The sequence below is a fragment of the Lissotriton vulgaris genome, chromosome 5 (genome assembly GCF_964263255.1).
Source record: "Lissotriton vulgaris chromosome 5, aLisVul1.2, whole genome shotgun sequence".
NCBI lineage: Eukaryota > Metazoa > Chordata > Amphibia > Caudata > Salamandridae > Lissotriton > Lissotriton vulgaris.
The window spans coordinates 916,360,430-916,381,762 of NC_141693.1; the positions used below are offsets into that span (position 1 = coordinate 916,360,430).

A 21,333-nucleotide genomic window follows, 5' to 3' on the forward strand; every position below is an offset into this window, starting at 1 on the left:
TGGCGAACGAAGCAGCAAACAGCTGATGAATTTACTACTCCTGAGCATGCTCCTACGCTTACAGCTATCACCTATGTTCAAGGAAAACTAATTTCCTAATGGAACATGCTCAAGTTCTGTCATCTCCCATATCTAAAGCTGTGAGTGACCAATCTAACTTTCTAATGTGTCTCCTAGCTCCCAAGAAGACATTGGGGAGAAAACACACATCAATATTTTCTTCCATTCAAGAAGAAACAAGGTTTTCCCAGTGTGAAGTTGGGCAATGTGTTACAATCACTGTCTCTGTTAGAATATGCTTCAAAATCTGATCTTATAGGATGCCATTCAGCTAAATCAGAACTGATCCTTTACATAATTTACTATCTTTAGATGCTAAAAAATTTCCATTGATTATAAGGGAAATTAAAATATATCATCAGAATTATAAATTTGGCAAAGAAGTAATCTGCACACGCCAAAGTGGTTCAATTGCAATGAACAAACCTCCTTCTCAGAGGTACATTTTCCATTTGTACAAATAATGCCTACTGCTATCCAGATGTACTCAGTAGCATTTTAAATCCTCCCTCCTGAACATTTGGAGCTCTTTATTTCTAAATTTAGCATCATTTAAAAAAAACATAAGAATATATGATCCAACTCGTGTTAAATTAGACTCAGTTATCAAAATTAACACAATCAGTTAACGGTTCAATAAAGACAGCTAAACATATTATCAAACAATAAAAGTAAAGTAAGTAATTTTGAGCAGTACTCCCTAGTTACTACTTGACATTGCAGGCTGGTTCAATACCCAGTGGACTAATGTATATACAGTTATTTAAATGAATGCAAATGTTTTGAATGTGTCAGTGAGATGGTGGAGATCAATGACTTTAAACAGACATTACGGTCTGTTTTTCGAGACCATATCTGGTTGTATACTACAAACAGCTTTTGCATGGCGACAAGCTTTCCATCCAAATATGAAACCTGCTCAATTTCAGTCACTTATTACGAACGTTTGTACCCCTTCATACTTTATTGTGAAGTGGTTTCTAGACTGTTTCCATTTCCAGGAAAAACAATATGATTTCTAGGAACTAAAATAATTCTAGCTATGATTACATTTGTATACAATGGTGCAATGTGCATCCTCATTATTGTTTCCATAATTTGGAGTTCTTTATCATTTCCATATTTGAAGTTGGTGTACAACGGTTTAAAAGGGATGCCTTTCACTGACAGTAACCATGTGTGAGACCTGATTGGATTTCCTGCGAGCTGTTTTCCTTTCATTTTCGGGGTTTACGTGTACATTAATCACCTATTCATATTTGTCCAATGTTCCCTTTTGAAAAACTGCCAATGGCTTAATTGCTGCCCTGCATGTAGCTGTGTGTCTTTATCAGATTATTATATGTTTTACCCAGCCAGAAATATTTTCTGATAATTTGTCAGAAGTTGTTGTGTTTTTGTATTCAAATTGACAGCTTTCTATCTACTTTGGGGATCTAGATTGTGGGTAACCACATACATGGGACAGTTAAAACCTCCAAATACATTATCCCCAAATTCAGAGAAAAATATACCACGTTGTCATATACTCTATGGAGCGTGACACCACGACCAAAAATGGCACTAAATTGCAATTCATTTTATATTTAGATATGAGATTGAAAAAAAATAGTACTACATTTAACTCAGCTGGTTTAGAATGATGGGATAATCTTAAAAAATATGGAATAGTGCAAACTATGAAATATTCACAATGCAGAAGATGCTTAAACTGCACATGAATACAAACAGTGAACTCAAAATGATAATGCAGAAGCATGGTTAAAGATTCAAAATAACAGGATGACTCACAACTTTCTCTGGAAATTAAATATGTATAACTATAAATAGACACCTAGTTAGATAAAAAAAAACATACATGGCACAGTTACTTAAATCTCTACTAGAATATTATGAACTGCACCGTAGGCACATTTTTATGAGAACATTTTCCTAATTCAAAGTACTTCATTAGGATGTAAATATAGACACCCTTAAGTTATTTCAAGAAAAATGCATTCATGAGCTTACATGCAAATTCACTATAAGCAATATTTAAAAAAGCAATACCTGACTTGCTCGCACCAGAACTTTCAGAGCTATTCCCTCTCTGAACAGGTCCAGAACAAGATGACTAATACTTCGTGTGAATAATATGTAAGATGTGAGTTCTTCAAATGGTCCATGGAAGTCAAAGTGTGCAAAATACTTCACTGCCAGACAGATTGAAGTAACTAGCTTGGTAATCTTTGAAGCTGGTGGGTGTTACCAGGGTTCACACACAATTTGTTAGGACCATGTTTAGGCAGTGGCACATACCAAAACGGTGGTTTCACCCAGAGGCCACCTGTTCCAAGGTAAGTATTCACGTGTGTGGTTGGTTTGTGCTCTTGTTTGATCATATAGATTTGTAAGGTGAATACATCCCCAAATTTTGTATTGGACGTCGTATGTGTAGAGAAAGTTGAGTACTCAGTTATGGTAGTCTTTTCTTCTTTATTTAAAGACTTGTGCAAAATCAACTCTTTCAGGCCGCAAAGATTATGGGACACTCAGAAGACGTTTTTTATGGTACATCTGCTCTTCCTAATTGAAATACAACCGATTAACAGAGGATTTTCTGCCTTGAGAAAGTCCTGGCCTGCTGGTCCCTGGGCAAAACACGTGTCGGCTGTCCTTTGTTTTTGCACATGTCTTCAAATGAAGAAGAGAAGACTGCCATAACTGAGTACTCAACTTTCTCTATATATACGACATCCAATACAAAATGTGTGCATGTATTCATCCTATAAATCTAAATGATCAAAAAAGAGCACAAACCAATCACACACGTAAATAACTAGCTTGCTCATGCATATAGATAAGAAGATGTCTTCTAATATAATTTATCTGATCTTGATATTATCATTTTATAAACGCCAGTGGTGTAAATTGTTCCCTATCTTAAGAATGATTTTATAATGCTCTTTGTTCCCTTACAGGACACGTTTAAAATAGCTTTTTGAGACTGAAGGTATTTTTAATAATACTTTATTTAGAATGGCTCAATGGCAAAAAGACTGATCTCCTATTGCCTCTGTCAGTATGTACCTGAGTGTCAAATGCAGAAATGTAATGCTGTCCTATCTGTTTTGTATTAGTTGACCCCGTCATGATATTCTTTCTTTTAAAAATGAGTACATTCACGATTTTAGCCCTTTCTCCTTCCAACACACGTATACTTCAGCGGACCTTGTTTTAAGGTGCACTGGTGCAAGATCTCTTTTATTTAAAGTGCTCTGTTCAGAGAACCTAATGAAAAGAAAGCTTGCTTTTAAAAGCTGGTTAGAGCAGTTAAATGCATAGTGATGGTCATAATTTCCGGGGACAAATTGTGCAGGTCTAGTCTGAAGAGGATCATTTGTACTTATAAAACAGTAGTCTTTTTTAAGGGTTGTGAGCGCTAAATATAGGAAGATTTCTTACCAGTATTGCTGGGTGATTGTTTGACACTAATAAAATGGAGCTAGTGATGGAACGATGTGGTATGCTGGGATCTTGGATTCAACTTCTGAATTAGATGTGAAAGTAGATGCAAAGGTTGATGCTTAATTCACTTACGATCATATCAAACTTTAAGAAAGCTTTTGAAAGAAAATTGCTAGGTACAAAGTAGAAATTGTTACAGGGTATAAGCAATAGGAAGGCACACAATTCAATCTGTTGAAATTGTTAGTTTGAAATCAACATTTGTTGGAGTTTGGTGAGTTGCTGTATATAAGCAAAAACCCTTCAGCTGAAAGAGTGTACATCATCAGGCCGAGGCTTCTGGGATCAGAGTACTTCTTATGTGTCAATCTTTATTAGCATAATGAGAGGTTACATCCGGTACTGTGATAATATGGATAGAGAAAATGTGAGATTTTCTTTAACGAAAGATCTCATGACCAAGAAGGTGACCTTACACAACCTTAACAGAGTCACTCACACTTGTAGAAACAAAGACGTAGTGGTCTTTATCTGGATTTAGGGTAAAATGTTCACAAGAGGCTATGAAAAATCTGGTGGTTGTAGTTCTCTCTGTCTGGAAATATCTTGAAATTAAAATATTCAATGAATACTCTGCCAAGAACAACCATTGTAACTACTACCACATTCTCAACTTTATCCAAATAGACGCATTTACAATGCAGATGTTTCCTTTATTTTTAATGGCTGAATTATTTCATAATTCAAAGCAATGTCAGTGATTTGATTACATTCTTGTAAATACGATCTGGGGCAAATTGTTGTGAATGGGCAAAGACATCATTCAGATCTTAATGCAGTCACTGGAGTTGAAATGGGAGGCTTACTATGATGAATAGATAGCTACTTTATGATAAAGGTAAAGGGTTGATATTTTAATAGTTTCAGTGGCTGATGCCATCTACTGCCCCTTTAGCCTCATAAAACTTAAGTTACATCAATATAGTTAAGAAAAATATTAAATTAAAGAGAACTGATCTCTCTGGAACATCGTAATTTATGGTATATGTTGGTGACTGAAGGGGCATGCACATATTTTTCTGAGGAAGAAGTGAAACAGATTTACACTTTTATCTTGCATCCCCAAATATGAAAGAGAGGGAGTTTAATTAAGTTAAGGATAATGGATTTTCATGACACCAAAAGTCTGACATGAGTTGATTGGTACCATACTCACCTTGACTTTGCAAAGTGTTGTTAAGATTTTTTAGGCCTGCACTTTTGGCACAGAATGAGGGAACAAATACCAATGGAAAGGGTTTCAATGGATTGCTTTTGATGATATCAATAGGGAGAAGTGCTGGTGCAACTTTCTCAATGACTTTCTCCAGGAAGCAAAGTGGAGAGTTTGGATTTCGATTTTAGCGGTAGCCACAATCAAGGTTTGGTTTTGTGACGGTGGTAGGGACTAGATTTTAACAATGAGTTTAATATGCCCTGCTCTACTGAGGAGTTAGTGATTGCAGAATAAGGGAAAAATATCATATGCACAGGCTGCTTATCATTGGAATTAGAAGGGAAATATCATCTGCACAGGGTACCTATCACGGTAGCTTGGATACAATCATCAACAAATGATGGGGGATTAGTGGATGATATATTTTGCATTACAAATCGAATGCATAACTGTTGGAAGTATGGCCACTTTCAGTTTATCTTTTTGGTATATGAACAGAAGAATATTATTGAGAGTTCCATTTCATCTCCTTGTGGATTATCTGGATATGTTCAAAGAAGACGTTGGAAGTGCTGATTTTGTAATGGTAGCTGAGATGGGGATTTTGTGTTGTGTGGCAGTAGCTTACAACTTGGAAGAGGAATGTAGATGAGGCTCCAGGAAATTGAATGCTGCTAGCCTCTCACGGTCCCTACAAAGTTGAATCCACAAACCCGTCCTTCCTCTATTGACTTAACTCTTAAGTACTAGACAGTCAATTATCATCCATTGGGATGTATCATTTCTTTTTTAAAAAATATTGTCATTGGGTTTTCATGGTATAGCACAGCAAGACTCCAACTTTTTCATACATAAAAGAAAATCACATCCGAGATGTACATACAAATCATAAAGGTTACTACTATAGCCCCATTACAAGAAAGGAATAACATACCATTATACATTCTACTTCCACCTCGAGATAGGTTCCCAGATACACCTCCCAAGAGTTCTCCCCTTTTTTTCCCTTCCATGCGTAGAACCCCTTCTCAAGATTGTACACGGAAAGCAGTCTAGGAAGCCACTGTTGCAGTGTTGAAAGTACTTTATCTAACCACGCTTTTGCAATACACATTCGTAGAACTGACATGGCCATAAATAAAAAGTAGTGCGAGAGGCAAGGCAAGGGATTGCCGCTTACGCAAAGGATAATCCAAGTTGGTGTGAGGGAGATCTTAATTCCTAAGGTTCTATCCAGAAAGGTTTCAATAGCTCTATGTACTGTCTGTAACTGAGGACAGGAAGCAAAAATATGGATTATGTCTGCCTCCAAACTATCACACCGGGGACAACTAATACCTACGTTTTCGCCCCACTGAACTATCCTTGCAGGTGTGTAATGCAGAAAGTAAATTGTCTTGTATTGCTGGCCCTGTAGCCCTGCAGAACATAGTATGGTCCGTCCCAGTTCTAGTGAATCTTGGAAGCAATCTTGATTTATCCCAAGTTTATCTGCCCACTTACTGCCATATTTTCCCAAAACATCACCCTTGATTGCAGAAAGTTCAGAATAAAATCTGTGGACAGTACAGTCTGCACCGCCCTCAATAACATCCAATATCTTATTTTGGCTAAACCCCGTGGTGCCTCCTCGTTTATTGGCGAGAAGGCTCCAAACTTGTAAATAATTAAAGAAGCTCCTTCTATCGATACCATAAGCAGCCTGTATCTCAGAAAACTGAAGAACACCGTTCACTCCTATCAAATCACCCAATTTCTGGATTCCCCGCCTTCCCCATTCAACCATAACAAAATCTGCAAATATTTCCCCTGGCAGGGATATATTCCTGACCATGCAGATATATGTGTTGAACCTGCCAAGTCCATATTTTTTACAAAAAGATGCCCATATTTTATAGGCTGCCATCAGTGTCTTAAATCTGGTTCTTTTAAATTAGCTAGGATTAGTGTATTTAAGGAAGCAATTCTCCGCCAACTCCCCCGTGAGTATAGCATATATATCAGTAGACCCTGATTTAACCTGTGGGTCTGCCACACCCACACCTAGCAAACCACGCATATACTGGAGGGCGACTGCCCAATAATACATCTTAAAGTCAGGAACCACCCAACCTCCCCTCACCCTAGGAAGAGTCATAAAGCGAAGGGCCCTCCTGGTTTTACCATGTGCCCAAATAAATCTATTGATTAAGTGCTTCAGCTACAAAAACCATTTAGCTTCAAATATCAGTGGTATTGCACTAAATAAGTATAGAAACTTGGGTAAAATAATAATTTTTACCACGTTGGAGTGCCAACTAAAGACAACTGGAGATTGTGCATCAAATCAAGGTCTCTTTTGGCTTTGGATATTATAGGTTCAATGTTCCTGTCAACAGTTTTATCCAAATCTGCTGAGATGCTAATACCTAAGTATACGGCAGAGTCAATCACTTGTACATCATTACAGAGAATCCCTGGGCTTCTAATTCGATCTCTACTATAGCACTAGCGGGCATTGGGTCACTATAGCTACATCATCTGCGTATGCCAGAGTTTTGAAATCTTGGCCTTGGACTTTTATTTGAAGAATCTTATCATTCGCCTCCAATTTACGGATCAATGGGTCAATATATAGCGCAAATAAAAGTGGAGAGCATGGGTACCCTTGACGAGTCCCACGCTTAATCTGGAGGGACGCTGTGTATCCTCTATTGATTCTGAGTCGGGCTGTAGGAACTCTATAAAGAGCCTGGACTGCTCTAATAAATCCCTCACAAATACCACCCCACCTCAGAACCATCCAGCGGTAGTCCCAGGGGACCCTATTGACTGCCTTTTCTGCATCCAGCAGCATAACTGCCATGGCGTCTCCTGAGACCTCCATTGCATCAAAGAGGGTGATGATTTTATGGACATGTTGAGTTATACCCCTCCCTGGGATGAAGCCATGTTGAGTAGGGCTAACCAAATCCCCTATATTTCTACAAAGTCTTAAAACCATTGCCTTAGAAAAGATATTTGCATCCGAATTCATAAGAGTTATAGGTCTATAAGACCCTGGTTTTAAAGGTGATTTACCTGTTTTCAGTATTACCACTATATCTGCACCTGCCCAGGAACTTGGTATAGAATTTCCAACTTGTGCCTGCAATATCGTATCTGCCAGGTCCTGACGGAACCCTCATAGAAGACTTTATAGAATTTGATGGGGATCTGATCGGGGTCTGCAGCTTTACCTGGAGGAAGATTATTTAATGCCACAGTGATCTCTTCAGGGGTCAAAGGTACTTCGAGTGCCTCCCTATCCTTGTCAGAGAGTAGAGGAGTAGAAATATTCCTGAGATACCCTTGAATGACTGTAAAATCCCTTGGCTGATCCTCACAATACAACCCGGGATAAAACTGTCTAAAGACCTCACGGAATCTCCTTGACTTCCCCTGAGGCCGCATTCTGTCTTGTGCGAACCGCCAGGGTATGCCCCACATGCTCACTTAGTTCATGACATTGCTCCTTTTTTATCAAGTAATTAGCAGCCACCTTACTGGCAATACTCTCAATTGCGTCCGCCTTTGTGTATACATCTTTAAGGAGTGCTTGATCGAGAGGCTCCTGGAAAGAATTGCTAAATTCCGTTCCTCCTCTGCGTCAGTAACTGCCTTAGCAAGCTTTTTTTTATCTTAGACCTTCCTGCTTTTGCTTATATAAGCTAAAACTCAACGTCTCCCTGCGAATGCCCGCCTTAAAGGCATCCCTGGTTACCCCTGAAGAAATACTTCCTCTCTTAATCTCCCAATAAGTTACAATCCAATCCTTCATATGTTTAATATAACTTTCAACCTTAAGTAATCCTCTTCCAAAGGTCCATGTCTGCTCCGGCCTAATTGCTTTTGTTAATTTTTGTTTTAGCACCAGCGGATTATGGTCAGAAATAATCTAAGGGAGTTTCTCAATCTGGATTCTTGGCATCAGGGAGTTAGAAATAAAAAAAGTACTCCAATCTAACACAAACCTTGTGCGGGGCTGAGTCGTAAGTACTACCAGTGCCTTAAGGGTTTAAACGTGCCCACACATCAGTTAGAGAGTTAACTATTGTGCAACATGTTTTTTTTTACGGTTGAGATAGCAATGTCCTACTTCTGTACCCAGCCCTCCTAGCCCATTTATATTAAAATCTCCACATAGGATAACCGGCTCAGGCCATAAGGTTAATTCTAAGTCCAAAAACTCAAATATATCTAAGTCATCCTCAGTAGATCCATACACCAATTTTATAGTAAATGCTTCACCATTTAGTATGCATTCAAGTAGGACCCATCTGCCCCATTGATCTTCAATCTTTCTTTTAACTATGAAATTGTTTCTTTAAGATAGTATAGCAACCCCTATAGTCTTGACCCCCCTTTTGTATGGGCGAGCAGGAAAAAAGCCAATTGCTCCAACAAGTAGCCCCTTGTCCCCTCTATTTGCATCTCCTGTAGAAAAACAAAATCCAGTTGCATTGATCTCAAAATGGCCGCAACTCGTTGCCTTTTGAGGTGATCATTGAGCCCACAGATATTGACAGAAGCATTCAGCATACTCATTAAAACACATCAAAAACCTGTCCCAATCTTTTAACCAGCGAATCAGTATCCAAATTCCACTCCACCCGTTCTGTATTCCTTCTTTCCCCAAACTTGCTAAACCTTGTGTGTCCAACCCACCACCTTGGACGCCATGCTGTGCTATACTGTAAGAGCTCCCCCTCCTCCCCCAACCCCCCCAAGACTAGAGGCCCTCCCTTCCAAACCCCCCCACTCCCCTTAAAGGTAAATAGGTCACTCATGACCTATGTGTGACAGCTTAGCCCGTAGCAAGTCCCATCCTCCCCCTTTCTACTGTTTTCACCATTTATATCCCTTAATGATACCTTAATTTCAAATATCTAGGGAGGAAGAAAAAGAAAAAAGGAACGAAAGGAACAGACCCCTAGCTCTACCTACTTTCACCCAAGGCCCCCTCCCTTATCCTCCCTTCTGCTCCTTTAACTAAGCCATATATTGTTGGACCTTAACTTCGGGAAAAAACATTCTGACTAGCCCTTTGGTAATCACTTTAAGCCTTGCAGGATAAAATAAGTAAGCCTCACATCCAAGGCCCTGAAAAGGAGCAATCATCTGCCTTAACCTCCACCTACTTTCAACAGTAACGGGACAAAGGTCAGGTCAGGCAAAGAATGTAATACCGTCAAATGTACTCTTAGATTCTGGCTGTGCCTTATCCATAACTTCTTGCCTGAGAAGATAATTGGCAACATAGACAAGGATTGCCCTGAATCTTTCAAGTTGAGACGCACCGTGACCTTTCCTTTGAGTCTGAGAAACCGGTGAGCTCTCAGCACCTCATTTTCCCAGTTCCAAGAGCCCATCTCGGGAAAGGCGCCATTCATCACATTGACGTCCTGCCCGTCAGCCCCTTCAGCCACCCCCAGCAGCCTTATATTATTCCGCCTCTGGCGGTTCTCAAAATCCTCCAGCTTCCACTGAACATCTTCAACCGCTTTCTCTTGTGCATGTTTAAAAGTCTGCCATCTACTAACATCATCTTCCAATCTTTCCTGTTCTTTCCTCGACGTGGGCGACCCTGTCTGCCATGTCTTCATACAGTTTGTTCATTTTTCTCAGAGAGCTCTGTATCTTCTTTGTTGCCTACTTGGCTCTCGGACTCTCTGTACTGCCCTCTCCCTGCATTTGTTTCAGGGTAGTGTAATGGAGATCCAATGAAGGGGCCTGAGGTGGACTGCTTGGGTTATTCAGATTATTCTGCCCCACATGGTTATTTGCACCGCCATCATCTTAATATAACTGCGATGTGGCTGAATAGTCCCAAAAGAGTTTCCTGGCGGTGCCAGTGTTTGAGGGACTATCTGGCAGTTTAGTCTTTGATTTGACCCTCTTTTTCTGCTGAGTACCCCATGGGGTGTAAGGGGCCTTCTGGGCAGATGAGCTCCCGACTGAGTCAGAGTCAATAGATAGGCTTCCTTCACTTGATAGAAAGGAATCTGAATCATCACCTAGGGCCATATGTATCAAGCAAATTCGCATGCAAATGCAAATTTGCTAAATGGTATGTATAAAGCAAAATCTGGTGCCAAATAAGGAATCGCAAAATTTGCGATTCCTTATTTTGCAATTGCATTTAAGGAATCGCACATTTTGCGATTCCTTAAATGCAATGTATGAAGCAAAGGGCATGTATGTGCGCCAGATGTGCACCCATGCATATTTCAGGGGTGCAACAGGGTGTCCTTTGGACACCCCTGCACCCTTGAAATTAGTCTAAATTAGCGATTAGCAAATTGCGAATCGCAAATTGAGAATAACTTCCCATTCATTCCTATGGGCCTCCTGGCCCATAGAAATGAATGGGAAAGTATTCCTTAATTGCAATTCGCTATTTGCTAATCGCAATTAAGGAATTTTAAGAAATCGCAAAAAAATGCGATTTTGTACATACATACCTATTGGCGATTCTCAAATACCGATTTCTTAAAAATCGCTATTTGAGAATCGCAAATCAGGTTGATGATACATATGGACCTAAGAGAGCAAAAACAATCTCCGTCAGGTGAGCCAGTAGCCCCCTTATCCTGTGTTAGCCCGTGCAACTGCCTTGAAATTGCAAGATCAATGTGTGCTGAGGAGGTTACTGAGGGCATCAGATCCTGGCTACTCAAAACATCCCCTGATAAGACCTGCTCTCCTCCAACCGCGCTTCCAGCAAGCTCCACCTCAAAGCCCACAATTTTGTTTGTGGCACATAGGACGGAGTTTCCTACCTTGATAGTCTGTGCGCCATAAGCCATGCCTGTTGGTTCCACGAGCTAGGCGCTCGGCTTCCTTTGACTCCCTTCTGTCCTGGGTAGTGCCTGCAACATTGTATCCACGCATTGCCCAGATACCAAGCTTTCGGCGTCCTCGAGTCCCGCGGCTCCAGCTCCAGCTTCCACACTCTCCGTTGGCCTCGCAGGGAAGGACTCGTTCAAGGTAGGCTGTCGGAGTGTACTATCCTTAACTTTACCCGCATCCCTAGCAGTTTTTACCGCAGTGGTTTTCCGAGCAGTAATGGCAGAACTTTGTTACCGCTGGTCACTGTGCTGCCCCCATTGCCCTGCTGTTCGTTCAGTTTTTTAGGGATTGCCCTGCGCATCTGTCCCGTCCTATGCTGAGCTGAAATCAGGGCAGTCATGTCCTTGATCATTTCTTTAGTTGCACCCGGGTCTTTTGGGTCTTTCTGATCCTTGAGTTATTTCAGACCCCTCAGCGCCATCCTGCGCTCGGCTCTCCACCACTGTAGCAGCCCCACTACTCATTCAAGCTAATGCTGCACAAAGACCACCAGCGAAGCAACAGAGTGCGGGAACCACCGCAGCAAAACAAGCTCCTGTGTCGGAGCAGCCGAGGAGACATTTTTCCAAGTAGGGACCAGCAGCATTCTTTAGATCACCATCGGAAGACAGAAAGGGGGGGGGGGGGGGGGAGAGAATTCTGCGACTTCTCGCTACGGCCGGTCAGCAGCCATCTTGCACCTCACAGGATGTTTCATTTCTGATTGGTTTTCCCATTCACTTTTTTCCTGCAGTAAGATCCTTTTGATTGTTTTATCTCTTTTGCTAAACTTTTGTCTCCATCAGCACTTCTGCTGCCATATTATGCCTAAAGAACTGTCATTGTCTTGGTAAAGGAACTATTTCTCTTCTTCCAAGTCACTGCCATCTTTGGCACGTGTTGGTTCGTGATCCATGATATCTAAGAAAACGTCATTATCTTCCAGGAAGCAATTCTGATCCTAACCCTTGTTTTTCTCCTTCTTAACTATTGTTTCTCCTTCCTAGTTGGTCTTACCACAGAGGTTATTACTCTCTTACAATTCCGTCGCATGCTTCTCTCCCACTCCTCTTTCAAATTCCATTCTATTTTACATGTTTTGGACCTATTAAGCTCCGAGTGGAGTAAACTCTATGCGAGTCTTTCCCAAATCTATATTTCTTTAACATGTTCATTTGATTGTTTTACAAGGCAGTTGTGTAAACATGACGCATTCTTCACTATGAAACTGTCATTTTCGTCTGTGATGTTGAGTCACTTTTGTGAGCATTGGCTGTTTTGCACAAGAACACATTAGTAATTTTTCTGTAGCCATCACTTGAAAAAGGAGGCTCTTTTACTTTCAAAATATAGTAAATAGCACATGCTGCATGTCATCCAGTATATCTGCATTTAGTCACCCTCTGTACATTTTGAGAGATAGGATGTGGAAGGAAGCACTAAGGCACTAGCACCAAGAGGATATCAGGCACCTTTCCCCAAACATACAGAAGACAAATTTGTGCAATACGTATTTGTTAAACTGTGAATTAAATGTTCAGCTCTGTTGGTATTTTATTTTATGTCAAAGGTTTTTTCCAACCTTAATAGACATGTTTGATTTAGGATAAATGATATATAGCATTAGGGATCTGTTGCTAATAATAAAAAGTATGACCATTTTTGGGGACTCAAGGCTTTTGCGACTCGCAAACGGCCTTTTTGCATTTTTTCATATGTATGAAAAAATCGCAATTTAAGGAATCGCAATAATTTGCGATTCCTTATTTTGCCATAGCATTTAAGGAATCGCAAATTTTGAGATTCCTCAAATGATATGTATGAAACATTTTGAAATTGTGATTTTGTGTTAAGAAATCGCAAATTACCACCAACTTGTACTTGGTGGTAATTTGCGATTTCTTTTAAAAATGCCCTATTTGGCATTTGTGAGTGTGGCATGTGACACACATACATGGCCATAGAGCATGTATGTGTGCCACATGCACACACATGTAAATTTCAGCGGTGCAGCAGGGTGTCTTTGAGACACCCCTGCACCATTGAAATAATTCTCAAATTACGATTAGCAAATTGCGAATTCGCAATTTGAGAATTATTGCACTATCATTCCTATGGGCCTCCTGGCCCATAGGAATGCATTGGAAATTATTCTTTATTTGCGAATTCGCAAAATGCGAATTCGCAAATATAGAATAATAAGGAATCGCTAAAAAATAGTGATTTTGTACATACATTCCGTTTTGCGAATTCTAAATAGCGATTCGCAAAAAATCGCTATTTAGGATTCGAAAAACGGAATCTTGATACATCTGGCCCTTGGGCCGAAGTCATAATTCCATTTGCACAAAAGATTACAAGAGAAAATGGCTTGATTTACGACTGCACGGAATTTTCAAAAGGTGACCTTACAGCATACATTGTTTTACTATTATGTAACATTACTCTACCTCTGCAGAATACTGTGCTGGAGTAAATCCTACCCTAATTGGGGGGCATTTCAAGACACGGATAGTCTTGAAAGTTTGTGAACACCAACAATTCATGAGTGAAGAATCCAGAAACTTCCCTCTGCCTCTGGCTCTTTTTCTTTGCTGTAAATGGCTACAGATCTACTGTCAATGTCAGAGGCAAATTCCTTTCCTAGGTGACAAAGGTGGCAGAGCACCATAAAAGCTTGGTTTAGTATAGTGTAGGATGTTTCGCTGGAGAAAAAACACATGGCATTTCAGCAAGCTTAACTGTGCACAATATAACTGTGTTGGGGCAAAGGCGTATCTATGAATTGAAGGAAAAAAACGTTTCCAAGATACACCTGTTAAGCGGAAAAATGATGCTGAACTCCACATATAACTTAGAAAAGATTTGTGAACACCAGATGAACTTAAATGAGCACCCCAGGGAGGTACTTAGTCTATAGATGCAGGTTTACAAACATTTTTATGAAGATGGTCTTTTGTTTTCATATGTCTGACCTAAAATCAATAAGACAACCATAATACAGAAATTGCTTTAGGATAACGTATAAAACATTCACGTTAGAGGCATAACAGGAAGATCTTGTAAATTTGGGTGAAATACTTTATGTACGTGAACCGTCAATATTAAATGAGTGTCCTAACGTAGTTGATGAAGAAAATCATTTAGCTTATATCACACCGCATAATTCAAGATACAGCCCGAGACCTTTACAAGTAGCCCAATGTATAGAATGAGTCCCTACCTTAGCATTGGTTGCTTTGGATAATGTGGTTGTTCCGGGCTCTGGATTGGTTTTGGCTTTTTTGTCACTTGTTTATAAATGCACCTTGCTGTCACCCAAATCCACAACATGGTTGATAGCGTGGAGTAATGTAGTACTATGCCCACCTGAAAGACAAAAAAAAGCATTTAGGCAAAGCAAGTATTCAGATTAAAGAGCATGGGAGATAACGTAGACAATATTGCTTTGAACTTGAACAAATATCGTGTTTTGCAAGATGCTTCCCTCCTGGCCCTCTTTACTGTGCTTTGCAGCTTCCGTGTGTACTCACACTGGGCATCGTTTCTGAAAGCAGAAACCCCCAACAGCTAGACGTTCGGAATGCCCATTTAAGTCCAATTAATGCACCTGCGTATATGATAATGCAGTGTTTAAAATCAACACGTTTGGACGATTAGAGGCCCGTACTTCGGTCAACTCTGGTCTCCGCCTTGAAACATTTGTCTTATCGCTTCCATTTCAACTGTTGGTGGCGCAAGGAAGCCAATCACAACAGAAAGCAAGCGCATATTTTGGGTTCGAATTGGCCTCAGGCCACCAACTAAATTGCCGGCAGACATCTTCACAAAGATGTCTGAAGTTCTGGCTAGGTGATAACTGAGCAGCCTCCCTTGTTTGCAGTGCAAGGGTACGATGTGGTTCTGAGTACACATGTGATAAGTCAAACCAGATATCCAAAATTAGCAAATGTGTTGTAAACGTAGCCCACACGTACATGACTAAAATGCAACTATTACAAAAGGATATTGGATAATGAAGTGTCTCTCATACAGTATTGCTTATATTCAACTAACCAAGTGCCTCTGGAATATCCTACTTATTTATCAAAAGATGAGCCCAAGTCACCAAAGTAGTTATGAATTATAAATGAATATGCAGGGATGTAATTTGTGACTCTGCATACGCACACATTTTCATCAGACCAAAGTTTAAATTATGCATGCCATATTCTGTGTGCTCAACGGTACAATATTTACAATTAGACACAATTTATGCACACACATGCACACCCATATCAGCTTCGGTTCGCATTTCGTTTCTGCAAAATATATGTGTATGGCATGACCTTGACAACTCCTGTGACACTGAACATGAACTTCTTCACCTCCATGGGACTAATTATCACATACTGCTGCACTTTGCCCACATGTAAATCACACATGCCTAATTTACAGCGTTTCCTGGAATAACTTACATTTATTTATGGAAAAGTCTCTGTGATTTGGACAGGGCCAGCCGAAGAGCAAGAAAGGCCTCCTTCAAAGAAATGTGTTCCTCCACCCCGCCTATACCCCACACTCCATCCCAAAAGCAGATGTGCACAGTCTGAATGCAAAATCCCTTACAATAGCATAAAATCAAAATGACAAACAGCCATGACTAAAAAATGAAATTTCAAGCACACCGGTTGCATCTGGAATGTGGTGGAAGGTCAAAGCATACTCTGTATCATGTTGATGGAACTGCTGGTTTCATGCTCTCTGAAGCAAGTGGCCCTCAGAAAACAGGGACCCCTTCGAGGAGAAAGGGTGAAATGCTTTGATGTGTTTGATGTGGGCCCTCCATTTAGACCAATCTATGTCGAAAAGATTTTCTGTTCATCCTGACTCACTAAAGGACTGATTATGAATTATGGGGTAAGTTCCGAGTTCTAGGTTTTTTAGATAAATATTGATTTCCCGCAGTTTGTCCTTGAAATATTTCTCCAGGTAACCTGGTAAAAATTGTTAGTCAAATGACAAGGAAAATGCAGAACATGTGGATGTTTATACTATAAGCACCACATTCTCATCTTATGTCTCATTCTTAAGATGAAAAATCATAATATGCATTCCCTTGTGTTTAATCTTGTTCTTTCTTCCCCAGCAGATACATTGCTCCGAAGCACAGTCAGACAGCATGATTCCCACGCATAACCATACACTGAAAGAAGAGAAAAACACACAATGTGGACGTTTCTGTCTCCTTGTATCCTGGTAGCTTTTAAGCACATACATTAATGCTTCATTTTGCAGTGGCACTTGCTTGGGCAACCAGTGCAAACAGATTGGCAATGCCAACAGGTCTTTGCCTATTAGTTTTGCTACTGATTTTTGTTGATTCTTTTAAGAAATGGGGGTCTCAAGTTGGCACAGGTAGGTACCTTTGTGCAAGTATGGACCCTTCTTCCTAGTCAGGGTAAAGGGAATACACTTCTAAAATAACCACTGCTCACCCCCTTGGTAGCTTGGCATGAGCAGACAGGCTTATCTCAGAGGCAGTGTGTAAAGCATTTGTGAATACATTCAGTAATACAGTGAAAACATTACAAATGGACACCACACCAGTTTAGAAAAATATGTAAACGTTACCTAAACCAACAAGACCAAGAACGACAAAAATCCGACATACAATTCTCTTAAAAATAGTTACTGTGCAAAATAACCTTTAAGTAGCAGGAATAGCGCAAAAATACAGTTCCTCCGACTCGGTAGCTCCGTCCAGGACTACCCAGATACTGACTATGATAGAGTCTAAAAATTCCAAATAACCATGTCGATATGGGTTAGCAAAAGCGTCAACAGACTCGGAGACAATTCCTTTTCTTGTTGCAGCCGATGTGATGGTATGAGCTGTTCCGGGGCAACCGTCGCGGTTGTGATGTGAGATGGAAGCGTTGCAGCATGCGATGTCCTCGTGGCTCAGTGCAGGCAGCGGCTCTTTGATGGAGTCAGTGAGACCAAGGCTTGTGTTGCAGGGTGAGGTGGTGCTCGATGCGGTGCTGGCAGGTCACGATGCAGCAATGGAGCCGGTCGAAGCTCGTCGGGCAGAGACGGAGTCGAAGACGTCAGTGCACCGTGTAGCGAGAGTTGCGGAGAGCGATGCCCACAGGAAACGTGCAAGCAGTGGCTCGTTGACGGAGTTGGTGAGACTAGGGTTGCATTGTGAAACGAGGCGGTGCTCCCCATGGTGCATTCAGGACACAGAATCAGTTACCCTTTTCCTCTCCAGGAAACTGAAACAAGCGGTTCGAGAGATGGTGCCCAAAAGTTTGGTGCAGTCTTTGATGTTCCTGAGACCTCATGAACAGGGGGCAAGCTCAATTCAAAACCTTGGAGATGTTCCTGGAGCAGGGGACACAGCAAGGTCCTTTTCTCCTTTCCTTGACAGCAAGTAGCCACTGCAGGCCTACCCCAGACAGCAAATAGCAGAAGGCCCACCCCCTCAGCTTCTCTAGCTCTTCTCCGTGGCAAAGGTTCCTCTTGATTCCGAGAAGTGATCTCAAGTTCTGGGGTCTAGGCCCCAATATTTATACTACAAAATCCTTTGTTCTCTTTGGCAGACAAGCCCTGTGCTTGGTCAAAACCAGTTTTGTCCTCTGTGGTGCAGCTTCCTTGCAGGAGGTGGAGACAGCATTGTCCTTGGCAGACCAGGCTCATTCAGGTGAAAGGAAATCTCCTCCTCCTACTCTAAATGCAGCCCAGGTCTATTCAGCCCAGCATTGACTCATAAGCCTCTCTGAAGCCATTGCTCCTCCCCACCCCCTGTCATCCAAAAGCCAGACATGCTATACACAAGCCTAGCAGAGGCACAATGGATGGCTGAGCAAGAAAATACCTTCTTTCTAAAAGGGGAATTTTCAAACACAGAATGTAAAAATCACCCTCACTAAAAGATGCATTTTAACATTCTGAGTTCAGTCATACTAAACTTTATTTTCCCACCTTGTTCCCAGGGGTAGTTATGTTTATTAGATGTTATAAGCAAACTGACCATTCTGTCCTATGGGAAGAGGTAGCCTTGCAATAGTTAAAAACAAAATTGCCAGTAAATCACTATCAGGACATGCCAGACATATTAGGGCATGTCCTACCTCTCACATACACTGCACCCTGCCCACAGAGGTACCTTGCGTGTACCTTAGGGGTGACTAACATGTAAGAAAAGGGAAGGTTAGGGCCTGGCAAGTGGGTGCACTTGCCAAGTTGACGTGGCAGCACCAGACTACTCACAGGCTCTGCAATGGCAGGACAGAGTTACATTTACAAGCTGCTTATGTGGGTGGCACAATCAGTGCTGCAAGCCCACTAGCAGCATTTGATTTACAGGCCCTGGGCACACATGGTACACTGTACTAGGGACTGACTAGTAAATCAAATAGCCAATTATGGAAACACCAATCCATACACCCAATTTACAGCACTGATCAGCAGTGATAAAGTGCCCAGAGTCATAAAACCAACAAAAACAGGTCAGAAATAGGAGGCCAAAAATCAAAAAGTCTGGGGATAAACTGGCTGACAAAAGAGTGTATTGCTTGTATGCATCATAATGCTACTGCAGGGGACATACCCCCAGATGCATCAAGCATCCATTTTGTGATTCCTTATTAGCAAAAAATAAGGAATCTCTAATAAGGAATAGCAAAATGCTATGCAAGAAGAAATCAATTAAAAAATAGCAATTTCTTAAAATTCCTTAATTGCGACTCGCAAATTGCGAGTCGCAATTAAGGAATACCTCCCCATTCATTCCTATCGCAAAATGAGAATGCAATTTCAAGGGTGCAGGGGTGTCCAAAGGACACCCTGTTGCACCCCTGAAATTGATCTGTGCACATATGTTGCGCACACACATGCCCTTAGGGCATGTGTGTGCGCAACATGAAACTTTGAAAAATGCCCAAAAGAGCATTTTTCAAAGGTTTTGCAAATTACCATGAAGTTGAACTTCATGGTAATTTGCAAGCCCTATTAGCGAAATCACTATTTTTTAAACTTCAATGCATTGCATTTAAGGAATCTCAAACGCAAGTAATCGCAATTTAGCGAATTCTTAATTTGCGATTTTTGGATTTGGGGTGATGCATTCCAAATGCAAAAATACCGGTTGCAAAGAGACAGATTATGAGAATCTACCATTTGCGAGCGGTTTTTAGCTTCATGCATCTGGGCCATAGTTACATGTTTGAGTTATGACAGGGCAGCTATTTTTTTTTTCAATTACAATTCCCAGATGTCTGATATCCATCTTTGAGCACTTTTTTTTTTCTTTACAAAAGTGTGGTCTGGCAGGAGATTGTAACTGCGATATCCTCCAAAAATACTTTAAAAATGGAGAAAAAAACTCAACTGGAAGGTGATAGGGGACAACGGTAAAGCAGGTGGGATGGTTAAAAACTGAATATTGCTAAGCAGCAGAAGTGGTCGTTGGAGTAGTTAGAGCCGCACCAGTAACAATAAGCAACAGGACCAAGGCACAGGAGAGCAACAGAGGAGCTTTCCAGGGGAATTTAAAGAATAAAAAAGGAGTAAAGGGAGGGATGAGGAAGAAAAGGACTAGCTGGGAATTGGAGGATCAAGTAAACACGAGAAACACAAAGGGTGCGGATTTGAATTGGGAGGCTGCACATGAGGGACACCGCAAGAAAACAACTCCACTTCTATGGAGTGCTGAAATAAAGGGAAATAAATGAGTTTATTGAATGCAAACAGTAGACAAATACAAATCACCCAACCAAACATATGGTAAAATCGCTGTGCTCAATGGGATGGACAAACAGGAAGAAAAGCCTTCACAGAAGAAGCAAGCACATAAGACTGGTACGAAAGTCAAACAGCAGTAAGGAAACAGTGGTCCCAAAGCCCAATTTAAGGGGCATATTTATGAGAGGCGTGTGTCCTGCTTACACCATGCAAAGTGGAACAAGGGTGATGCAAGCCTATAAGTTAGATTTATGAAGCCACAAAAAGCCACACTGCATGGCTTTGAATGTGTTCATAAATCTGGAGTATGGCAACACAGCACAAATTGCTGCAGTGCTTTACTCTGCCCAAGGGAGGCATTTGATGGGTGTTGCTGTAGATTTTACTATGCAACTCCCATGGTTTTTGGCGCATTCTCCGGTTTACAAGTCCTTCTAAATCTGGGAAGGCATATTTATGAGAGGCTTGCATCCTGTTTGCACCACGCAAACTGGCACAAGGGTGATGCAAGCCTCTAAGTCAGATTAATGAAGCCTCACAAAGCCACACTGCATGGCTTTGAATGACTTCATACATCAGAAGTAAGGCTACGCAACGCAAATCGAAGTGTTGCCTTACTCTGTGCAAGGGAGGTGTTCCATGGGCGTTGCAGTGGGTGTTACTGCGCAACACCCATGGTTTTAGACAGATTCCAAGATTTACAAGGACATGTAAACCTGGGAATGCACCAACATGTTATGCCTCCCCAGGAGAGGTGTAACAAGGAGAAATTTTGTTATTTCTTCTAGATTTTTCCTATTTCTACGCGTTCTACAGCACACATGAAAAGAGGAAAAAGTTTCTCAGCATTGCTTTTGGACAGGAAGGGGCACCTTCCTGCACAAAAAAACAATCCTTTATGCAATGGAGACGCCTGCTATGGAACTCGGCTGCCAAAACGGTGCCAGCGCAAGGGCAAAGGACAGGATTGCACTGTATTGCTTAACTCCATGCGCGCGGCGGGTTTTCCCGCTGTGCGCTGACTTTTTGAAAAA

General features: G+C 41.1%; 1 protein-coding gene across 2 annotated transcripts in view; it reads right to left on the minus strand.

The window, feature by feature from the left end:
• The window catches only part of ADGRA1 (adhesion G protein-coupled receptor A1), a 791,567-nt gene that overhangs the window by 300,228 nt on the left and 470,006 nt on the right, over positions 1 to 21,333 (minus strand). For both annotated transcript variants that reach the window (XM_086922531.1, XM_086922532.1), the window contains one exon: positions 14,796 to 14,941. In XM_086922531.1, coding sequence (XP_086778657.1) covers positions 14,796 to 14,941 — 146 coding nt within the window. The remainder of the gene's footprint in view (positions 1 to 14,795; positions 14,942 to 21,333) is intronic.